The sequence below is a fragment of the Periplaneta americana genome, chromosome 7, assembly GCF_040183065.1.
Source record: "Periplaneta americana isolate PAMFEO1 chromosome 7, P.americana_PAMFEO1_priV1, whole genome shotgun sequence".
NCBI classification, from domain to species: Eukaryota; Metazoa; Arthropoda; class Insecta; order Blattodea; family Blattidae; genus Periplaneta; species Periplaneta americana.
The window spans coordinates 94,143,413-94,169,483 of record NC_091123.1 but is presented as its reverse complement, the minus strand read 5'-3'; the positions used below and the strand labels follow the sequence as shown (position 1 = coordinate 94,169,483).

Sequence of the window (26,071 nt, the reverse complement as noted above, 5' to 3'; positions counted from 1 at the left end):
CTTTTTTTGTATGTTTTTATAGATTTTAATAATTTTCACCTCATAATGACTTTCATGAGAAGATGTTTGTGCAGAATTAGGATAGTATCTATGTAAATTAACATGATGTTGTTTTCCATATATTTAATTGTGTTCGATATACATTTTACTCAACCTGAAGATGACCTTTCAGGCTTGAAAACATTTATTGAATTATACTAAATGAGACTGTAAGATCTTATTCATTAGTAAAATATAAGTTCATGACTGACTACCGTTATCCGTTAATATAATATACTTGACTTATCGGAAAAAAAAAAAACATGTCTTTCTTATACTTTACAGGTAATTCAAGTTTTTTTAAACGTTTGTCACACCAGACTTATGAAATATGAAATCGGCAGCCTATGAATTTCATATCTGGTCATACGAGCATTATTGCAGAATGGATGAACTTTTCCAAATCTGCTACAATGGTCTTTAAAGAAAATGTCAGCCTGTGGTCATTAGTTACACTCAAGTCGAGTAATTTCGATAATCTCTTTGTAAATGTTCATTGTCTTATTATCAGGTAAGATACAATACACGCGAGGCCACGAGAAAAGTTGTTTAATGACTGGAACATGGATAAATATATAATAGGATGCGAAACTGCGGTCAGCACCATCTGGATTTGGGGATCTGAAATAAGGTGATCGGCGCCCAACGTCGAAGGTGGTGAACATTACAACTGCGTGTTGGGTACATTACCGAAAGTTCTCTATTTATCCGTTCAAGATATTGCTGTACGGGAGAGTCGAAGAGCCGAGATGGCGGACTGAAACTTGCTAATAAGTGAACATAAAGTGATACGTGTGTCTATAAGCAGTGTATGTGAAACATTGATGTTTATGGACGTTGTAAAAATAGCGTTGTTGAATGTATTGTAAAGTAATAGTAATATAATAAATTGAACTATCTAAGTAGTTCTTGCAGACTTTTCCATTGTGCTGTACAATAAATACCCAAAGAATACAATCCCAGTTATCTAACATTTTGCTTTATTTTTTGTCTCTGTCTGGTTATATTTTAATCGGGTAGTGTAAAACACATCGTCTCTTTTATCCTCCTGTTGGCTCCGGTAAGAATTTTCAGTGGAATATGTTGTGAGGAATAAAACTGTAAATGTTTTATTTTAAATTGGGTTAGTTTTGAATATCGATGAGGGTAGGAGGGAATACTTTCTGCACAGTTTAACATTTTCGTCACCAGGTGCGCTGCTAAATGCATGCAATAATTACTCTTTTCGCTACTTGGTGCGCCGCTAGATGTAATAACGCTCTCCCACAAACAGATGGCAGCAAGATCAATTTCTACAACAGCGCCTCTAGTATGTGTTACGGGAAACTCAGTAAGTTTCGCATCCTATTATATATATTTATCCATGACTGGAATCTGATGTATCTACAAGTCAGTGTTGCCAAGTCAAAAATGTATTTTTACGAATCTGTGAACAAAAAAATGCCAGATTTCACCAGCTTTTTCGACACCGTATAATAAATAAATAAATAAATAAATAATATTTTGTCACAACCTAGTTCTCATAGTATGGGGGGAGGTTCAAATCTTACACATTATACAGAGAAACTAAATACTTCTTAATTTACATGTACCGATCCCAGTATCTTCCGTGCATCGTCAGTCGGCGTTTGGGGAATGCAATAAAATGATGATGGAATGGAGAAATATCGACGGAATAATGTGGATGCTTAATATGGGGAAACGGGAGAACTCCGAGAAAAACTCCAACTGCGATCTTCTCCGCCACAAGTGTTACTATGGACATCGTTTTTTATGGAAAAAAATTCCCTCTCCCTAGCAACCACTGGTTCAGATAATATGAATGTGCCGCAGGATTTAAATTACAACGTGTGTGTCGTATGTTGAAAATGTTGAAAGACTCCGATATAGAGGAGCAATTAGACACAAGTCAAAGAATCGCAAAATCTTTAACTCATTGATCTGTTGTGGAACACAATTCAAAGAGTGACGTGAAAGTAGTTTTCTTCTAAACAGCATTTAATTCCATACAAACTACAGGTTTTACTAGATAATAGCTCTTCACTTTCTGGACGTGGTGCGGAATGTTACAAGAATCTTTATTGAAACTTTAAACTAAAATGTTACGCATTACATTCGTAGGCCTATGTGAGTTCTTAGTTTTTATAGAAAAATCTAGATCAATCGACGTTGTGGTTAACATCCAGAACTAAAAATTTAATTTCCTTTACGTCTTTTTCTATTTAACGTAGATTATTTTTTAATGTCGTTATGTATATTTCATTGTTCAAAGAAAAATTATGCTAAAGCGAAGTAAACTTCAAATTAAAAATACGAAGGGTGAGCTCATTTAAACCGGGATACTTACCAATACAGCTCAAATAGAGATTCTATATTTCTGTATTAGCTTCAAGAGAGTTCTTCGGTTCTCTAAGATCTCGAAAAAATATTCAACGGCTTTAATGTTTACTCCGTACGTAATTAATAGAAATTTTTGCTTCTAGTATACGGTTATAATTAATAGTTTTTCTTCTTCTATTTCTTCAAAATTCCCCTTTTCGGGGTATGTCTTTTATTCGAACTTTAATAAGAATATAACGTGTTCTTTGTTTCCTTGTATGCTGATAGTAATTTTGTCTTGTAAGATTTTAATGCTTATTTCATAATACTGTACTCTCTCTCCCGAAAATTTATTCTTGAATATTAAAAAGTCTACAGGAAACTTGGATAAAACACGAATGTGCACAAATGTTACCTGTAGATATGACAGCTAAATGTTAGATATGCATGCTATATACTAACGTTCTAATAGCACAGTTAAATATTATTATTAGAATCGCAATCCATTAACGTGCTATTATCCTACCCGGAAACTCAAGTCGTAGTTTTGGTAGCAGTAGAAATGGCTTCGAATCCCTGTACATGGATGGAAATTCATTCCATCACACTCAAATTGTTTTTATTTTGTTGTTCTTTATTGTATTAAGCCATGTACAGTATGGTCGTACTGAAGACATGACTAAGAAGTCCTGCTGACTATTATCTGATAGTGTTTTACTACTTCCAGAAGAGTAAGAAGAGAAAGCAACTCTTTTAAATGTAGATAATTGAGGGGGTCAGAAGCAAAATGGTACAAGTGACATTTCTAAGAACATGAGTTACGTGCATCCAGGCCAAGCTAAAACATTTAAAAATTTAGTGGCTCTTTGCCACATCGCACACTAAAATTAAAATAAAAATATTTCACGGAATTCACGAAATCTTAAGTACTTTCAACCAAATTTTCTCAGAAATAATTTAAGTGCACTTATATCCTTTGCTTCTGATCCCCTCAATTATGATGAAGCACTAAGTTCCCTTCCTCTGTTTTTCTGCTAATGTGATATTTATAACAGTTGGACTTTACGATTAAATTCTAGAAATCCGTTATCCGTCGCTGTTCAACAGTCGGGGAAGTTATTTACGTAACAAGGCGCACCCTGCACAATGTCTAGCGTCTTTATTTACGATGCATTTGTTGGTTGGCAAATTACTGGTGAAGAACAGGAGATCCCCCACCGTAACGTCTGACCAGACATTGATTTACACACACACTCCTTCACCAGTAGCCACTTGGGCTATTCTATACACTCAGTCTCAAAGTGCCATACACATTTCTTTTGTATTCCCTTTCCTCACATTTTTCTTTCTATACATGTACATACAAACTAGAGAGACAGCAGAATAACGTTGAAAATATGAATTTAAAAAATAATTATACACTTTCTATAAGCCTTTCTGTGATTAAAATAATTTTTGGTAGTAGCTTAATCTTTCGTCCTGCCTATTAGTGGAGAAGTTTTTCCTATAAATGCAGGAGTTCTGTTTTAATTTTATTCCTAAATGTATGAATTTATCACAGCTGTTAGTTTATGCGGATGACGTGATTATGTCACAAACAATTAGAGAAAACACACGAATTTTACTTGAAGAAAGTAAAGAGATAGGTTTGGAAGTAAACTCCGAATAGACAAAGTACATGTTTAAGTCTCGTGACCAGAATATAGTACCAAATGGAAATATAAAAATTGTAAGTTTATCCTTTGAAAAGATGGAAAAATTCCCAGCCTTCCACAATATCTCTGCCAGGATTCATTCCTTATGAGCATTTCCAAGGGCGCTTCGGCACATTGGAAGGGCCTTTGGAATGGATCCTGTACTGCTTGATCACCTTGGCGGTATGAACTTAGGACGGGGGTAGGTAAGGGGCCCCCATTGGGTGAGCGGGTGAGGGGTCACATGCCGGTGGGCTGGTACGCTACATTCTCATTCGTCCTATAGATTCGGGTTACACAATAGGCCTCAGCGTGGCCGACGTGCAAAGGGTCGTCCCTAACCCGTCCCTAGCCACCGTTACCTGATCTTACATAACCTAAATATTATTTAAAGTTCAATACAATGTTGCCACCCCGTTTACAAGAAATTATCATGCAGACACTTGAAAATTATCGTTTTTTGGATAGAATTATCATACAGTACTAAGTTTTCTCTGTTTAGAAATTTAAAATCTTGTAATATACAGTAGTGGCAAAAAAACCGGACCGACCCTTGTAGCTGATTTCAGAGCCTTGTTCACTCCAGAGCACGATAGACTGGTAACTAAAAGTTTCGTGGTTCGAATTCTGCCTGGGAAGGAAACTTTTTTTTGTTCCTTATTCAAATTTATTCTCAATACTTTTCGATGCAGCGATATTTTACTACTTAATTAACTTATTATTCCCAGGATATGAATTTTACCAGCAAACGAAAAGTATTGGGAATAAATTTGAATAAGGAACAAAAAAAAGTTTACTTTACAAAAATTACGTTTTTGTTTAATTTCCTAACAATTTAAAACAGTTATCTTATTTCATATTTAGTGAAATGTTTACTGAAATATGATTTTTTATATTTAGAATTAATAATAATAATAATAATAATAATAATAATAATAATAATAATAATACTAATTTTTATAGAAATAGGGAGAGAAAGAAAGAGAAGACCAAGAGTAACATTAAACTAATTCGCCAAGCAAAAGAAAGTATTCCATGCCGGTACTCTCTTACAACTCTACTGCAATGTTGAATCACCACAAACATTGTACTTCTAAATATCTGTTTATAACTAGATGTCGCACACAACACAAAACGCTAAAACATATAAAATGTCCTTAGTCTTAGGATGCAACACTTTAACACAAATTATTTGTACTTATTAAATATTACATAACATATTAAAACTTCTCTTCAAAGATAACTACATTTTCCTCTGTCTCGGTGCTTGTCTCTTGAGTTGACGATTTTTTTTTTCAGGATAAAGTCAATTATGCATCGGATTGATCATCTGGCTTGTTAACTAAAATTTATCGCAGGCACCGCTAACAGACGCACATTGTGAGGATAATAACAGTGCATTCACGGTTTCAATGATTAGACGGCTGCGAACTTTTGTTAATTTTAGAAAAAAAAATTCGTTCACGTGACCAATTATCTATAAGGCAGTATCCTACAGGCATTATCGTACATTGTAAAAGAGTCAAAACTGACGTACAAAATTATAATATTATCGTACGAGGTGGTAACACTGCTTCAATAACAATCCGCAGTTAAGTACTCGTAATCCACAAGATTCTGCGAAATCTATACTAATAATAAATCTGTAACCAAACTTTTTCTGGTAATTTTCGCTTTTTCAAAAATAATTGGTGTCAACATGTATAATTAACCTCCTGAGACCAAAAATCGCAATTTTGAAATATTTGTTTGTGCGTCTGTCTGTCTGTCTGGATATTTGTTACCTTTTCACGCGATAATTGCTGAACCGATTTATATGAAAATTGGAATATGAACTAAGTTTGTTCTAACTTAGAATTTAGGGTATATGACACTCAAAATACTTGAATTAAAAGGAGGGTTATAAGGGGGCCTGAATTAAATAAATTGAAATAGGCCTTCTTGCTTATTACTGATTTTTGTGAAACATATTATATGACAAAAGTTTTCTATAAAAACGACTTCTATAAGTTTTATTACATGCAAAATTTTGATAGGACTGATATTTAACGAGCTACAGGAGTTTTAAAATAGGAATGCGTTTTATCTGCCCCGCCTCAGACTAATAGTCTATAATGAAATGAGAACAAATGTCTTCGTCTATAAGAGGCCTTGCACAACAACAACCGGAAGCTATTCATTTAACGCTATTTTATGAGGATATAATTGTATGATGGGAATATATAAATGTTTATCAATATTAACATATAGAGAATGTTTGTGTGTTTGTACGAAGTAATAGAAGCTACTTAACCGATTTGTATAATTATTATTTCACCATTTGAAAATATAATTTCTCTAGATGGACATAATGCTATATACTATTACGGTAACTTATGAGTGAATTGAGGACAGGTAAGATTAAAATAGATTCTTATGCCAAAAAAACTTGATATTATGTCACAATTTTATATTATTTGATATTTAAATTCTATCTGGTCCATATGAGATACTCTAATTTTATTCACTTCAGTTTCTTTTTGTCCACAAAATATAACAGCATTTTTAAGAGTTTTGTCGTATAGATGAGTATTTTCCCGGGACCAAAAATACAGCACATATGGAGTAAAAATTAGTATTTTACCATTGAGCTCTTTGGAGCTGAATTATTTTACAAAATGTCACGAAATAGTATTCCTGCACTCATAATTTACCCATATTGGTTTCTTGTGTTTCTTAAAATAATATTTATGTACCACATTCATTTTAATCTCGGAAAATTAAAGAACAACGAGAGTGTATTGATTTAGTTTGCAGTGATAGAACGTTAGCTAAGAATTCCATTATTTTATAAGCCAAATATTAACTAAGATCATTTGAATTGTGTTGAAATAGATAAAATGAATAAACTATGCAATAAATGCAATGCAAAAAATGGAGTAATGAGCTAAACGGATTATGTTGCGCTGTTGTAAAAGTTGTTAATCCTGAGAGTCAAGAGCTCCCACAACCAATTAAGAACTTACTTATCGGAGTACATCCGTTATCAATACACTTTCAAAATAATATAAGACAGTACAACACCTTATTTCAATTGGTATCGTTTGATGCAAAAGAAATACATAAAATCAATTCTACGCCATCATTTAAAGTTCAAGCATAGGCTGATCATTTAATTGAAAATCTTTCAGCTGAGAGTAAGAGCCTTCAGTTCTTACAAGTATTTTATTTCAGACGTTGACCAATAGTCTATTAGATCTAATATAGTATCAATCTTAAAGTAGAATTGACTGAACAACTCCAGAAAGTATTGCATGATAATAAGAGTTAAATTCATAGTTTTAAATACAATTTTCAAAATGATTCAATAGGAAACGACTTACAACATTCAAAAAGCTGTTATTTACCAAGTACAGGCATTAAAAAACTGTATAGATTTCAATCAATATTTTTTTCTAACAAGTGGAGCGAAGCGCACGGGTATGGCTAGTTAATTTCCGCTCTAAACGCAAATAATGTTGTCTTTAAGAGCGCTCGATACATACAGTAGAGACTGACACATTTCCTTTTAATAGAAATAAGTAAACACTAATGTAACTTATGGAAGCAATGACACACATCTGCAGGAAGTATTAGAACATGTTCTTAAAATAAGAATAAATAGGCGTGAAATTGATATCCTGCATTTACTTGTTATATTTAGGTATTTTTGGACAACAAGAGATAACATCGATTGTGAAAATTGTCAGACCATGTCTTTGTCTAATCCTTTTGAAAACTGTAGTCCGAATTTACGTGATCGCGGCCGTAGATTGCGCAACTAAGATACGTACTACGCTGTATGTCAGACATTTATAAGGGATAATTCATACACTTACAAAACTATTTTAAATTATGTTATTTTGGAATCCTATGTATTATAAAAGATGGCTGTTTCATGACAAAATTTGCGGTCATCTGCTATTAAAGTTCCTAAAACCATGCTCTAGAGCAAACCGTTTCAGGAAAAGTGCATAAAACGTACGTGGGAAATGTGGTTGTGTTGCAGTTAATAGAGTTAGTGTGTGTGTATACGTACCACAGTTAATAATAGTGCATAGCTTTAGTTGTGGCAGTGGTAATCTTTGTTACTGTGTAAATGTTTCATAGCCAAATTTTTAATCACTAGATGAACTAGGCCTAAATGAATTTAAAAGCGGCATTGCACTTCTAACAGTTCATGTTTTAGATACGGAAGTCCACAGTAATTTCTCTTGGAATTAGTATTTACCCCCACATTGGACAATTATTACATAGGCCTCATAAGCGTACTAATAAACTATGCTACTTAATTAGGGTACACTGCGGATGTCTTAAGTTATTTTTTCCAAAATACAGTAGATTCCGCTTAATAGGACCACGTTGGGACCATGCGTTTTGGTATAATAATGCGGCTGGTCCTATTAATCTTCTTAACCGCAATTAGATACATTATATATTGACATGTACCATATTTGTCCCTGTAAGCTTGGTCCTAATATGCAACTGGTCTTACTAACCGCAGGATTTGTTACGCGGAATTTACTGTATACAGAAAATCATATCCGGAAAACGCAGGGTTCGCCAAGAAAACGGCTATGTTAAAGTACGCGATACACGAATATGCTAGCAGATAGAATGTCGTTATATTGCCCAAGCTATGCCATTTACGCAGCACTAGCCGCTTAGTTACCATGGAGCAATGGAACGGTGCACAGCGTGCATTTGCAATCAATTCAGTTATAGTTTTTCCACCCTGTGGCCTTCTTGTCATGGCCAATCCTATGCCTTAAAAATGTGTAAACTATACTTTGATAGCGTGAACACTAGACACACGATTATGGCGTCCGAGATTGAAATGCATATGAAATTCTCTTTATGCAGCCTCCTGTCTTCGTTGTTAACGCCTTGATTGTTAATGCACGCTGTAGGGTAAAGTTGCCTAATTCCGTGACATATTTAATAAAGTCTATATTTATGCCAACATTGTAATAAAATTTTCAAATAACAACTAAATGACGTTATTTGGACCTTTAGCTACAGTTTTTACAACATTCAGTGTCATCAGTTTCACAAGTTTGCTATATAATATATGGTTCTTCATTGTTATTACAGTGGTTCCTAAATCCGTGATAGGGATCCAAATTCCGTGATAGTGGTTTCCTAATTCCGTAAGTGATATCCTAATTCCGTGATACTAAAATAATTCTCATTAACTGCTCAAAAAACAAACGCGTATTTGGAAAAACACATTAAACTCATGGTATATTGTTTTAATATGGATTAAGCAAGAAATTACAACATAGAAGAAGGGCCTAAGTGACAAATTTCATAGAAAATATTTGTGTAACTACAGGAATACATATTACATATTAATATATTATAAACAAAGTAAACTGAAAGTTACATTCAATACAAAATTAAATTATATTATATTGAATTATTACATAATTATTTCTCATTATTTATATTCCTAACAACAGCAGTAATCAAGTTAAATATATGCCCTATTATTTTATTATAATTATAATTGATGTTTTCTATAACTTATTTCTATTATTATTTCCACGAACTATTTTCTTTCATAGACATTAATTTTCACAATTAAGAGTTGGCATCAATGGTCGAGTGAGCCAGGAAGGAGAAATATGAAAATTAATCCGAAAATGGGAAAGCTCCTGTAGCATTATTATTGTCTCTCAATGTTTAAATGTTTTTATAATGCTATATTAATTCTTACCTCAAATATAAAATGTTTCTTCAGAAGCAGTCACAAGAGAAATAATGACTTACTGGTCAACCACCTTTCACTGAACAAAACCTTCTGCAGTCGACTGCTTCTATTCAAAAGGCGGGCAGTTAATAGAATTGAAAAGAAGACATCTCCTGGTATCCGTTAGGTATTTCAAAGACTTAGAAATCAGAGACCACAACTCCATGGCAGTCAGTTGAAATTTTATCACGGGATTAGGGGTATCACGGAATTAGGCACCTTTACCATACACCGCTCCACTGCTTCATGGTGCCTAATAGTTCAGTGCTGCGTAAATGGCATAGATTTGGAAATTTAACGACAGATAGCAGCATCTTCTATCTGCTATAATACTCATGTATCTGTTTCCCTTGCTAATCCTTTATAACAACTCATATATCAGCATTGTAACAACGTGACCTTGGGATGTTGATTAGCGTCCATTGCAATCAACAATAAAACTGGACAGAGTAAAACACTGCAGGAGCCAGAGCCAGATTTAGGCCGAAGTAAAGTAAGTCCGGGAGTAAGGGCGCGCAAATTAAGAGCGGAAAAAATCTTCCGCCTTTTGAGTCATTAATCTTTTCTATTTAATCATTTCATATTTTTACTTAATCCATTTAGTAAAGATTATTGTTTTTTCCTTGTTAGGAGTTACGATTCATTCATTAGAAATAGTACTGTTGTAATTGTTGTACTGTTGTCGAAACAAAATATATACTATTCTAACCATTCCTTTCATAATTCCATATTGTCGGCATGAGAAATAAGAAGTTCGTCATTAGTCTTATGATTAGGATATTCTGACATTCCAGTTCTCTTCTGTTTTGGTTTAAACATAAAACTCTTTGCCTGACTGTTTTTACATTCATTGTAGTGTTGACAGATGTAGTATCATGGTAATACATTTAACATAATTGATTCGACGGTTCAGAGAAATACTGTCGTAACTAGCATTTTTAAATCTCACATCATGGCAAATTAAAAGTTGCACTGTTTGATATATTAATGTCATAATATGGCCAATAATGTTTGCACGCAAAATCAACAACGCGAGCACATACGATTGTATTGCACTGGCATGAGGTTGGACGACGATAGGACCATATTTGATTTTTACCAAAGCTGGTAGCTAACTTACAATAGTATTGCTATGAATCGTCGAATTTAGGCTATGTATGTTTAGCATTTAGGATATTGGTGTTAGCAAAATGCCGAAATCTAGCATAATTATTGCGATTTTTCCTTGGATCAATTATTTTACCTTCTTAAGAAATGATGAGGTTGATATTAATATTTCTGCTTCTTAGCTGTAATGATGTGTAATGGACACATACTTACTTCTTTGCATAGGCCTGCCTTAACACTAGCTACTAATGCAATAGAAATCAAGGGCTACATCGACGTGTTATGCTTATTGTTAACGGCTTACCGTCGAATGGAATGGAATTTTCGGCAGGAGAGGCACTACGACCCAGCACTGCGACCTTTTACGATCTATTGCGCTAACTTTAAAGTTAGACGCACTCCCAAATCACCCACACCGGCTGACTACACCAAGATTCGTTGAGTATCCAGGTTTCGAGCTGGCAACTTCCCTCGTCCCTCGTCCCGAGGCCAGCTCCTTCCGTGTTTCGCCAGCCGGCGTTCGGCGTTCGGGAATTACTATGGAATGATGACAAAATGGAGAAATGTTGACGGAATGCTGTAGATGCCTAATATGGAGAAAAGGTGAACCCCGAGAAAAAAAAACAAACTGCGACCTTGTCCGCTACAAGTGCCACTATGGATTTTTCAATCCCTGGTCTGACCGGGACTCGAACCCGTCCGCTTACATGAAAGACTGAAGACCTGACCACTCAGCCACGGCTTACAGTCACTGTGAAGAAATCGGAATGTTTAATGTCAAGAGTGGAGGAAAGATACGTGGTGATTCGAACAAGAAATCGCAAGTGTATAAAAAGCGCTTCATCAGGGAGTCTACATCTTTTCAAATGTGTGTCGTTATTATTTTGTATACAGTATTATGGCTGTATGAAAGTTACGAGAGGTATGCCTATATTCTAACTGTGCCCGCTGCGGACCAGTATACTCCTATTAAAACCAGTAGATGACATTGTTACACCTATTACGCACTGATTCATTGTGGCAACTTTACAATCCGTTAAATGTTTAAGCGAAACTGAAATGTGGGCGGAGTTAGAATGGACCTTCAAAATCTTCAGATATACATAATAGTTAGAAAGCACTAGTAATAAAACTACTACTGTAATTCGAAATGTAGCATACTTTTGGGGAATCTACTGTAGCATAATTTAGACCCTTAGTTGACATAGTATTAGGCTAATCTCACCAGTACCAATATTAATCATGCAGCTTTTTATTAAATCTATTTAGAGAACATTCGCGGAAGAATGTGTAAGGCTACACTTCAGCTCACATCTGAAAGAACTCACTGATGAGAATACTACAGTTATTTCAATAATCTTTCTATGTGCTCTTATTTACGCAAAATCGTTTCTGTGCTTCCCAATGAGTGAAAGTTGTTAAATTGTAGGCCCTAGCCTACGGACTGAGATGTGTACAATTTTCCCATTAATAACATTACCTATTTTCATTTAAAGGACAACTCTTCAAGGAGGATTTCGATTTTGACATGACGTTTTTATGAGAATGTGGTCAGATATTACAACCATCAATTAGTCGTAGGTTCTAATTACAAGAAAGGATTCCAAACAGCTGGATCGGCGTGTGATAAAACAACAAATTGTATAGTATAAGTGTTGTATAATAATAAAAATACTTTTCTTATTTCAGAGGTAGCGTATATCGAAAACATTTATCGTCTCCTGTTAGTCATTAATTCAAGGTAGGCTAGCGTGCTGGCGAACAAGATTGTTTGATCTTAGATACTGAAAGATAATAATATTCAACGACGATTGAAAAGATAGAAATGTCTTAATTTGTAAAATAAAAAAAGTTGTGACTCACCCTGAGAAGACGCTGGTCGCCTTGTCCCGGAGGGCGCCCAATGCCCCGAAACCCGGCATGGTCGTTGACTGATGAAGGCAAGGGCTTCTGCTGAGTGACAACCGATATCTCAGTGATGAGGTCCCTCAAAGGCAGTCATGCTGCTCTTCACACCCACAGCGCTGGTGGATGCATAGGGCGCTCCATCTGCAAACCTGGACATGGAAATTTATAGTAATCAATTAATGTTTATAATATTTTATAATAGGTAATAAATTAATTACTAAACTGGTAGGATATGTCAATGACTCTGTGATCAGAATTAATGCAGATCTAGCATCTGTAGCTCAATGGGCGCAAAAATTTGGACTCAGGCTAAATCCAGACAAATCACAAGCTATAATAATGGGCCAGCAACAAGCATTAAACAAAGTAGATCTAGCCACTGTATCAAATACAAAAATAAATAATATCACAATTACATATAGTAAGACAGTAAAAAATTAGGGGTATTTTAAGATTAAAATTAAAATTTTCAAAGTCAAGTGACCTACATATGTAAGAAAACGTTTTCCATAATTCGTTCCTCAGACACTTAATCAACGTTTTACCTCTCAGCCTTAAAAAGAACCTGATCCATACATTAGTGATGCCCCACTTCGATTATTGCGATTCTCTATTCACGAATCGAAATACTGATCTTTCCCACAGACTACAGCGTGTTCACAATATCTGCGTTCGTTTGTAACATTAGAAAATTCGATCATGTAACACCGTCATTAGAATTGCTGTCTTGGAGTCCACTTAAAGAAAGAAGATTCTTCAACTCTCTCTTATTACTATTTAAAATCATCCACACCTCCACACCCTCTTACCTAACATGTCGTTTTGTTGACCTTTCACTACCTCGAACCCGGAACATGTACCGTCTATCTATTCCTCTGCACAGAACATCCTTCTGCTCATTATCTTTCAGCATATCTATTCCACGCCTCCGGAACTCTCTCCCTGACCATGTCAGAGACTGTCGGACAATATCAAAATTCAAATTTAAATTAAAAAATCACATTCTAGTTCATGGAATTGTTTGTTGAACACCTGTCAGGTTGCGCAACTTCGGGTTAACCCATGACATATACTGTAGTAAATATTGTAACTATGCTGTTGTAAAATTGACAATTAATACGTAATGTATTTATTATTATTATTATTATTATTATTATTATTATTATTATTATTATTAGTTATCACCATCATCATTGCTACCTCTGTTTTTCTTTATTTTTTTTTTTTTTCTTGTATTAGCTCGATGAGAGCTCTACAGTGTTCTTTTGACCCTATTGACCCTCTATAGGGCTTTAATTTAATTTGTATTATTTTCATCAGCGTCTGTATTTCTATTTTGTATTTATATGTGCTTTATGTTAGGATGGAAGAGAAAGCCTTATGGCCTTAATCCTGTCAGATTAATTAAATGAATAAATAAATAAATAGAAAGAGAATTCGTGCTATTCAAGTATATATGTTTTAAATTTCTTATTATTATTTTACTAATACTCCTCATCAGTAACTCAAACGACAGAATTTGTACAAAAAATTAGCAGAATCGAGTTCGAATCCTGACATGCACGAGGAAATTTATCTCCCCTGCTTTCCTTGTATTTCTTTTCCTTTCATTACACAAGGAACAAAGAGAAATAACTGTGTTCTTATAATAGCAATTTATAGATTTTTACTAAATATATATAGTAAGTTCTTACGTTCTTTTATTATCTACTTATCCTTTGTCCATTCGTTTTTTTAACTATAGCGATTTCTCATAAACTACTGGACATATTTAGGTGTCTGTCTATGCATAAGTCATTTCAACCAGAAATAATGCCCATAAGACTTTTTCAAAAGGGTAATGGATAATCTCTTGAAATTACTTAAGGGGAGTCTGTACTTCCAAATCTTACAATGTTAAATTCCTCAATTTTGGCTACACTTTTCTCAGAAGTTATAAGAGATAAAACTGTAGAAAAAGTAACAAAACATAATAAAGAAACAATATTCCAGTAATATTAACCCATATATGCCCAGAATAATTTTTTGTTTCCAAATTTAATAAAATTGAATTCCTGAGTGCATTAGCATTTATGAACGTAGAATTTTCAGAAATTTTTGTTATCGCATTTCTAGTTCCTGAGATATGATGTGTTGCGAAAACGCATCACCGGGCACATAGGATAGCAATTATTACTCACATTGTGTTTTTAATATGGTGAGTTATTAATTAAACAAGACGACATATTTTGACCTAACCTATTCTATTACCATGCACAGAATGTATTTTACATGATCTGAGATGTTATTTCTGAAAATTAAATTCTTGAAATTCTTGAAATATTTAACACTGGAATCAACAAGATGAAAAGTTTTCATTTTATCTCATTATTTCTGAAGGAAAAAAAAAAAGAAATTCTTGGAAATATTTAACATTGAAAGCAACAACATGAAAAATTAACATTTTACATCATTAGAGACATTATTTTTGAAAATTAAATTCTTTGCAAGCAACACCTTGAAAAGTTTATATTATTTACATCGTTAGAAATTCTTGGAACATTTATCATGGAAAGCAATGTCACATTTTAGACATGGTTTAGTTGTCTGAGATTTACAAACAGCACACCTTGTTCTCTTTTGCTGAGTGACTATAATATGGCTCCTTTCATCAAATCGAACATTTGGTGCTTCTCTGCTGACAGACTAGGTCTTGACTTCGGTGTTCCATATTGTCTCTGATAGCCCATTGCGATACTTCTACGAAATGACAGATCCATGTCTTCCATATGACTGACTGTAGAGAAGCGATGTGTTTTGCACACTGACACCTAACCCTCACAAAAAAAGACCACCATCACATTTTGGAACGTATATTTTTTCGATAGGTACTCACATTTTGATCCATGCGATCAGTTCCACCCATATTTATATTGTAATTTGTGATGGCTGCTAGTTGAGAAATTGCCACATTCTTTTTCTGAGAGCTGGAATTTCTTTGAACGTTACTCACTGGCAGTACACTGTCACAGTTTGACACAACAGTCACAACAGAATTGTCATTCCAGCGACATATCAGTAATTTAGAACCTTCATCGTACTGCATATAAAAGGAACCGAACCTCTCTGTTTTCTTCATTTCAGCCAGATTTGTTAGTGGACACTTCTGTCCCTGTAAGGCCCATGCCTATTTCTGTGAATCTATCTACAACGTTCAGTGCATTTCTCTAAATGAGGAAAATGAAAATTATGCATACAGTAGGCAACACTGTGAGAGAATAAATCCAGTATTGACGAGGTTATGATACTTTATTTTGGAAGACATGGACTAAAACAATTTATGCTAGGAAAGCCAATTAGGTTTGGCTACAAAGTTCACTTTCTCACATAAGTACATCTAGAAAGGGCCTCAGCTTAGACAACCTATCGCTCTTGTCAAGTTGTGTGTTGCCATTTAGATGAAGGTTTCTCGTTATTTCATCAAATCTATTGCGTCTCATAGCTCTGACTATTGATTAATTTCTTGTGTCACTCCTCTCTTCCAGTATATTCCATGGCTTGCGACTGTAGTATATCCACTTACAAGAAGAATCCCAAGGAATGTTTTGAAATCATTTGGGGAAAAACTAAATTTATCCCTGCCTTTCTGCACCGCATAAGCAACACTTTGGTTTACAGTATCAAGTACAAAATTTTCATGGAAAAATAGCCTAATTGAAAAATATCAATTGGCAATAAGTTCTTTTCATGTTGGGATTCGACTCACAATTTTCAATTTCCTCATTTACTTTTCTTTTCAGTTAACAGTAACTTGGTAAATCACTTTTTTTCCATTTTCTTACAATAGTCCCTTTATCTCCTGACAGGCTCTGATATTTCACGTATTTCTGCACCTTCTGGCATCTATTCATTCTGTGCCTGATTTTATATTATTATATATTTTTCCATATACTGAGGACCACTATCCCTTCAGTTCCCAGTTGATAACAATTTAGATTATTTATGTTTCCATCGAAGTCCTCGTCAGCACTGTCTTCATCGATATCACTTCTAGCTTCCGGTGGAGATATGAAAATATCTATAAAATCTGCCTGAATTTTTCGTTCTCTTCCATGATTGTCATTATTTCATGTACCCTCAGACCCCTTGAATATAAAACATGAAAAGAATAACTATTTCATGCGAAAAATCGAATTCCATATGTAAATATACACAATTATTTCACTAATCTCAGAAAGACAGTTTTGATATTCCATGTGCCCGGTGTTGCGAAAACGCAACACCAACATTCAGGCCCACATTACAGAAGTAACGTTTCATGCAATATTCAGCTACTTTTACAAGAAGTATCCTAAGAGTCTTTAGATTGTAATATATACAAGGAAAGGTATAATAATATTGTAAAAATAAACAAAAATTACATTCCTTTATGACAAACTGCAGATATTTCAACATTTGTAATAATCACTTCTTTCCTTCTCAAGTATTGCGCCATCTGTGAATAAGTTACCAAATGTTTTCAATAAACCAGGTCTACCAATATCAGTATAATAGATAATAAGTGCCATAAACTTAAAAAATACTAAAAACCATATTTCACACACGTTTAATAGCAAAGAAGTAAAATGTTGCGAAAACGCATCACCGGGATAATATGGGTTGCTGATTGGTATTTTTTAAAATGAATAATATATATAATCCTGATTTATTCCATATCAGAATGGACGATATTCCACGATATTTTTATTATGTAGAATAAACTCACATATTCGCATAAATAGCAAAAATAATTCGTCAAATAAAACTTTAATTGTTTTTATATTATTCGGTACTAAACTTTCATTCAAGCTCTCTCTTTTTTGGTAGAAAAATCGTCACAAACTACCAGGAGAGGCGTCATATACATATCTGCCTATTTTGGCGGGTGAATAGCAGAATAATTCTGGGTTGTCCTTTTCTTCATTGTTATGCATTAATAAATATAGAAATTAAATTTTCGATCTTCACTGAAGTCTCACTTCTCAGTACTGATTAATATTTGACAATAAAGAAATATACTTAAAATCCCATTACAATATATTTTATCATTTACGTCACTTTTAAACATAATTTTCGTGAAAAGGATAATAATATTAGATGTAGTTTCAATAAACGAATGATTTCCACATGGATTTTTGCAAAAATTATATGTATATATATATATATATATATATACATACATGCATACATACATACATACATACATATATACATACATACATACATACATACATACATACATACATACATAGGCTATTTCGTACGATTTATAAATTAAGTTAGATATTTTACATTTGAGGTTTATAAATATGTGCTCTGTGCGATAGAGAATACGAAAGTTTATTTTTATGCACAGTCAATTATTTCATTTCTGTAAATCTTTTGAAAAGGAAATTATAAATATATTTGGTAACATGATAAGCAACTGAATCGTTACGCGAGACGTAAAATGTATAGTGAGAATGTGTGTGTCATTTCCAAGATACGACGATAAATCCTTATCGTGGCTGAGAGGGAAGCTTGAAGTCCCTTGTCGTCGATTTTGAAGTTTGTCGGCTTGGGTGGAGCAAGCGATAGAGGCACGGCATGTCTCTAGCACTTGGTCTGAAAGGTTGTGGGTTCGAGTCCCGCTTCGGGCATGGCTGTTGTGTACGTAGCAGTTTAAGAAACCGGAAAAAATAAAAAAAAGAAAACAGAAAGAAAAACTCAAGGAAATGGCCACTGACTGAGAAAAAAAAGCACATGGTAGAATTCTGCCCATGAGAGTGCATCAGGCAAAATTTGTTGCCTATTCACTCACGTTGAATATCGACGCTTTGCCTGTCGAAAGCGTTGTTAAACATATGCTACTTCTGCTATTCCCCGAAACAGCGATGTTTCTTCTCCAATTTAGCTCTAGGTTGGTGCTTTGCGTTCTGTTCATCACATGATAAGAAAGTACTGCATTTTTAATAGGCTATCTTCATGAGCGTAAGGATTAGGATGTTAGGAACATCAAGGTAGGTGCAAATCTAGTCTTTCAGGTGAAGCTCCCTGTAAAGCAGATTTGAATAATTTCAAGGTAGGTGTTTGTGCTCATTTTATTAATATAATTATTCTACATTAAAATGAAATGAAAAATAAATAAATGAATACAATTTAAGTCCCTCTATTACAATATAAAATGAACTCTATATCTATACCAACAAAGACATAGAAGGAAAATAATATTCCTTGCTCTCCAGAAGGTAATAACATTATTCTGTAACAATACAGGATTCGGTTATCACGTACAGTCTTATAAAAAAGTTTTGTCGCACAAGTCCTAGAAAGAAGACAGTGCGCATGATCAGAGGACGACCGACCTGGTTCACAAGAGAACGACTAGTTGAGGTAATGAAATTATACGATGAAAGAGTAATGGAACGGAGAAAAATTCTCTCCGGCGCCGGGATTTGAACCCGGGTTTTCAGCTCTACGTGCTGATGCTTTATCCACTAAGCCACACCGGATACAAACCCGACGTCGGACAGAATTGTCTCTGATTGAGTTCCAACTCTTGGGTTCCCTCTAGTGGCCGCCCTCTGCACTACGTCATAGATGTCTATGAACATAGGACCGAAGTCCACACATGTGCTGAGGTGCACTCGTTATGAGTGACTAGTTGGCCGGGATCCGACGGAATAAGCGCCGTCTTAAATCACTTCGTGATTTACGCATATCATATATTATTTCATTGTACCGAAGCACATATGATATTTCCATGCAGATATTCTGCGTCATCATACGATGAAAGAGTAATGGAACGGAGAAAAATTCTCTCCGGCGCCGGGATTTGAACCCGGGTTTTCAGCTCTACGTGCTGATGCTTTATCCACTAAGCCACACCGGATACAACCCCGACGTCGGACAGAATTGTCTCTCTCCCGGCGCCGGAGAGAATTTTTCTCCGTTCCATTACTCTTTCATCGTATGATGACGCAGAATATCTGCATGGAAATATCATATGTACTTCGGTACAATGAAATAATATATGATATGCGTAAATCACGAAGTGATTTAAGACGGCGCTTATTCCGTCGGATCCCGGCCAACTAGTCACTCATAACGAGTACACCTCAGCACATGTGTGGACTTCGGTCCTATGTTCATAGACATCTATGACGTAGTGCAGAGGGCGGCCACTAGAGGGAACCCAAGAGTTGGAACTCAATCAGAGACAATTCTGTCCGACGTCGGGGTTGTAAAGTGGATAAAGCATCAGCACGTAGAGCTGAAAACCCGGGTTCAAATCCCGGCGCCGGAGAGAATTTTTCTCCGTTCCATTACTCTTTCATCGTATGATGACGCAGAATATCTGCATGGAAATATCATATGTACTTCGGTACAATGAAATAATATATGTAATGAAATTAGTTTTGTTTCCTTGTATGCCTGATCATGCGCACTGCCTTCTTTCTGGGACTTATAAAATATTTGTGCGATAAAACTTTTTCTAAGACTGTATATGTATTTCGTAGCGAATTTATTGAATTACGGAGGTATTATTGTGTAATTTTAAACGAAAAACCAACGAAGAAATTGTAGTCCATATCCACTGATTGAGGTTCTAGCTGATATGTAGGCCTACGTACCTCTTTTATCAGGCAATTCATCTCAGAGGAAGAACAATTATTGTTTGTATGCATCTCATGTCTGAATAGTGTAATATGTAGATAGTCGGCGATGTATGCAATAGAGGGGGAAAGGATTGGCCACTCTATCCCTAGTTGCCTCATAATTGGTGTCTTCTTGGTATCACTTGTGAGGTTCAGACCTGTCTCGGATAGTTGGCTCAACAACAACAATGTGGCACCTCAATAAGGAAGAAAAAATAATTGTATTTAATTCTCTTATTGTTATGTGGCTTATAAGGTTTAAATTTTTTCTCATAAATTATATGATCATTAGGAAGAAGAATCCATAGAGTAATAAAATTGAGATATTCTCTAAATCAATATATCTACTTTTCCTGAATAAATTAAGGAATTCATGAAAAATACTAGTTAGAATCCATCAGTTATCAATACCGGAAGTTTGCGAATATGAAGTTAGTACGTTTCTGTGCTTTCAACGGATAACAATATTCTGTTTATAAATTTTAATGATGGGCTCGGAAGTTCGAAGTTAAAGTGTTGTTGTATATTCAGTTAAAGCATTACGATGGTGCCTTCATGTTGATGTTGTTTAGTAGAATTAGTCCTCAAATATGATTGACGTCTTTCAAATTTGAAGTGGGTCAGACATAATGCTAGTCAACTTCAAAACACAAACGTTAAGAAATGTAGTTCATTAGTATTGAGACATTTGAATCCTGTAAATTTTATTTCAGTTTCGATCAAAGTTTACAGAATTTAAATACTGCAGTTTACTCTCATATACGGAATTTGTATGGCTTCAATGTATTATTATGTAAAAAGTAATGTGCTTACAAACTTCACGTTTTTCAATGAAAACACCTGAAACCTTTCTATCTGAAGGTAGAAAGTAATTAGTTCTCTCCAGTTTAATGTAATCTTCAATACTAAGAGAGAAAGGATTGTTAGCGTGAGAGTTATTTTAACACAATAATTACACAAACTCACAGACAGACAATATAACAAAAATTTTCAAAATGTCAAGAACATTAGAACGTGCAATTTCGACAGGCTGTTTTACATTGATCCACGAAATATGATATTCTCGTTATGTAAAATAAGGATGAGCATTAATATACTTAAAAATTCTATCAATCCGAATTTTAAACCATTATGAACATTTTGAAGACATATATTAAGAGTGACAGGAAACATGAATGGGAGATGTATCGTAACCAAGACTGTTAAATAAAACAATGAAACATTGTTGTTTTTATTGTTATTATTATTATTATTATTATTATTATTATTAATATTTATTGTTAGTATTAATTATTAGTATTATTATTAATTGTATTTTTAATTAATAAGTTTATTATTGTCATTATTGAGTGTAATTAGTTACCACTGCAACTGGGTATATACCCATTGCAGTGTGAATAAATAAATACATACATACATACGTTGCAACTTTCAGACTAGAAGAAGGGTACTGAGAACTTAACTAGTAAACTAAGACACAATAATAATAATAATAATAATAATAATAATAATAATAATAATAATAACAATAATAATAATAGGCTAATAATTTGTAGGTTCAGATAATTTTATGGAAAAAATTCAACACCTACACCTGTTAAAATTGTAGGAGCATGGACTAAAATAGAACTACAAATCTATAAAGTATAACCAAAAGTTTTACACGAATAAAAATTCAACTATAATGTAGATCTTTAGATTTTACTTCTAAAAGATGGTTGTTATCGTGTGTGAAAAATGAGAAAAAATTGCCTGAAAGCAGCCCGGCATAGATTTGGTTCTAATGAACATAGCTTTTTGAATTTTTTTGTGCTGAATGATGGAGCTTTTGGCTATTGAATTAACCTAGAATAGTTTCCATGGAGTTCTTTGTAAGACGGAAATAATTTTATTTTCTTTCTACCCGAAAGTAACATTTTTTGTCTTGTCTGTACACTTTTCTCACGAACTAATTAAGTTAGGATTATGAAATTTTCAGGGTATGTTAATGGATACATATTAGACATATTCATGCAATTATTTGAAGGTAACTTAAAAAAGTCTGTTTTATGCCAATTTTTCTAGTTATAAAAAATATTCTTTTCAACAAGGAAATTCATTTGAGCCCTAATACCAAAATAATGGACATATTAAAAAAGATATGTTTTAAAATAATTGGTTAAAATTTCGTTATCATGAGAACTATAGAAAAGTAATAAAGTGCACCAATGTTATGTTGTGTAACGATACCCTGAAAAACATTAAATATTTTAAAATATATATATTTATGTCTTACAAAGAACTACATGGAAACTATTCTAGGTTAATTCAATAGCTGAAAGCTCTATCATTCAGCACAAAACATTTTAAAAGGTTATGTTCATTAGAACCAAATCTATACCGATCTGCTTTCAAGCAATTTTTGTTTTCATTTTTCACACACCATAACAACAATCTCCTCTTAATGTACATCTTTAGATTTTACTTCTAAATCTCCCGTGAGAAAATCGGCTGAATTTAAAAGCTCCAATTTAATTTCATCAGATTATAATTTTTCACAAACGGCATACTTTTATATTAATATGGATAATGCGGTTATTTTTCACTGTACTTATTAGAGATTAGTATAGCTTTAGTTACCCTCGTACAATATGGCGATATTTTCAACATTCTACCCGAACAATCGGCAGAATGGGCTATCAGCCCAAGTTACTCCTGAATTGAAATTTAGATCTTTCTCTCGAAGTGAATTTTTGAAGTTAAGTTTCAGATTAACTGCCCCTTTTACATAACTGGGTTCTCTTTTATAGATTCTCCATCAATCTACAGGTCGCTAAGGTTTCAATATATGTATTTAGAAAACCAAGTATGTAGGCCTACATAAGACCAGACCTCGATGCAGATGTTGCATAGGGAAGACACCCAATGTGTTCTGGAAACGGTTTTGATTCTCCGACAGTCGAGTCAATTTTTCTACCATGTTCACTTGGTTGGAAACTGCATTGCAATCATTAAAAATACTGCATCTGATAGAGAAGTATAATAACACTATTTTCATTCACATTTATGCTGAGGAAAAGCTGAAGTTTTTCCATATCTGTTATGTCCAATTTTTGTAATGACATATGAGATAGCCAGTATATTGGGCAATGGCACCCTTCTCAATGTAGGTTGGCTCCGTTGATCTCCCATGGTGAACCAGTCCATGAAAGATGTTGCCTAGTATTTTACGCTATTAACATTGGCTATGAATTTACTGATTTAGGTAACACCAACTATTATGTACTATGGTCTTTGTTTTCACTTTCTGTACACTGTTCGATATAACACTTCTCGCTTTGTACATAGTTTTCTCTCCTATAATACTGTATACAGTGTATTATTATTTAATTTCCATGTATTTCCATCATGTACGGTCTCTGACTAGTGTTCTCAACTTTTTCTTCACTTCATCCACAAAGTCGTCTGGCCATCTGTGATGCGGACTCCCTCTTCTTCTCTTCCCTAGTCGGTTGTCACACGATGTCGATACTTACAACCATCGTCCTTTGTTCATTCGTGCTACGTGCCTTTCCCGTCTCCACTTCAGTTGATTTGCTACGCAGCTACGTCCTTCATGACCATTTTTCTTCTTTTTCTTCATTCTGTCCCTTAATCTGATATTCAAGATCTTTATCTCTATTTTATTCTGGAATGTCTGCATTGCTATGGGACGTCATGTCTGGCATCCGTTTTAGTAATACTGAAATGACGTGTTCCTCTGTTACTTGAGATTTTAGTTTCAAGCTGAACATTTTATCTTGTCAATTTCCTTGAAGGTCTAGAATTTTCACCAGGCCAGTCCACTTCTTTTATCTCGTTGTCGCCATTCCTTGTTAATGAGACAATCTGTCTCAGATAGGTGTATTCATCGACGCATTGTATAACCTCATTTTCTATTATGGTGGGTCTTTTCTGATGTTATAATTTTTGTCTTGGACGGGATCCTTCTTAATCCTGCTTCTTTACTGTAGTGGTTGAGCCTTCAAATTATTTTTCCAACTCTATAGCCTACTTGATTTACGAATAATGTGTCGTCGTGAGAAAAGGGCAGATTGGATAGCCGTTTTCATTTATATTAATTCCGTATTTAATTTTGTTAATGTGAGATATTTATTCTTTAAAATTAATGCTTGATTTTTAAAGTTATTTCGTATTCTATTTTTGTGGTAGCAATAGAGACAGTAAAAAGTAACAGGAAGCAAAGTAGTCCCTAAGGGAAAAAAAGACGGTAGTTGTATCTTACAATTCATTTTTTTGCCGATAAGACAATTACAAAGTTATGAAATATATTTATTCAAAATTTCCAGTCAAATGACTTACCATTCTTATTGCAAATTAACATTTGCTACAACATATTACTAAAAATATAAACGTTTTCGCCTGTACGGCATCATCAGATACATAATTGTTTCACGATATCAAACATAATTGCAATGTATAATATATTCACTTTTGTAATGAAATATTAATTCATATATTGTGTAACAGTAAAAGTAAAGTCATGAATTATATGTAGTAATCGTTTAATATAGTTGTAGGGAATACGTTGAATTCAATTAATTTGCATTTGAATTTACTAAATTGTCAAAATTGTACGTGGCATGGTGTATGTATACATAGAACTTATGTTACAGTATTTTGTTATGTGTGTTGGTTAACACTGTTAAAATTTAAAATTGATAAAATATAAAATATCGTCATACTTATATATGTATGTCAAAGTTTTGATATCATATAGTTTTAAATTTCATAGGGAAAGATTATTGACGTTGTTCATGTACAATTAACCACAATATCAATAATGTTTCCATATGGAATTTCAAACTGTATCGAAACTTTAACATGCCTGTATAAGTATGACAATATTTTATATTTTATCAATTTTAATTTTTAACATTGTTAACCAACACATATAACAAAATATTGTAACACGAGTTCTTTGTATACATACACCATGTTACGTACAATTTCGGCTATTTATCAAATTCAAATGCAAATTAATTGAATTCAACTTATTCCCTACAACTATATTAAGCATTACTACATATAACTCATGACTTTACTTTTACTGTTACATAATATATAAATTAATATTTAATCACAAAAGTGAATACATTCTACATTGCACTTACGTTTGATATCGTGAAACAATTATATATCTGACGATGCCGTACAGGCGAAAACGTTTATGCTTTTAGTAACATGTGGTAAATGTTAATTTCCAATAAGAATTATAAGTCGTAAGATTGAAAATTTTAAATAAATATTTTTATAACTTTGATAGTTGTATCGTTCATTCTATGTGCGTGAGCTGGAGTTTATATAATACTTTTCTAGGAAAATAAACAGGTTGTTCTCAATTTTACAGCGTAAAAACTAACGAGAAATTCTACACTGGCTCAAATGTTTAATATTCCATTAACATACTATATTGGTACCTACTTGTTGAAAATACAATTTTTTTGGCTCCTAAAGTCGGAAGATATTGCAAGGTGACTAGTTCAGGTGAATGAGTGAACATCATTCTTTTACTTGCACAAATTCCTTCACCATCACAC

General features: G+C 33.8%; 1 protein-coding gene across 3 annotated transcripts in view; it reads right to left on the bottom strand.

Moving 5' to 3' along the window:
• VGlut (Vesicular glutamate transporter) overlaps positions 1 to 26,071 on the bottom strand; it is a 569,182-nt gene that overhangs the window by 536,681 nt on the left and 6,430 nt on the right. For all 3 annotated transcript variants that reach the window (XM_069831082.1, XM_069831084.1, XM_069831083.1), the window contains exon 2: positions 12,793 to 12,986. In XM_069831082.1, coding sequence (XP_069687183.1) covers positions 12,793 to 12,851 — 59 coding nt within the window. In that variant the 5' untranslated portion in view covers positions 12,852 to 12,986. The remainder of the gene's footprint in view (positions 1 to 12,792; positions 12,987 to 26,071) is intronic.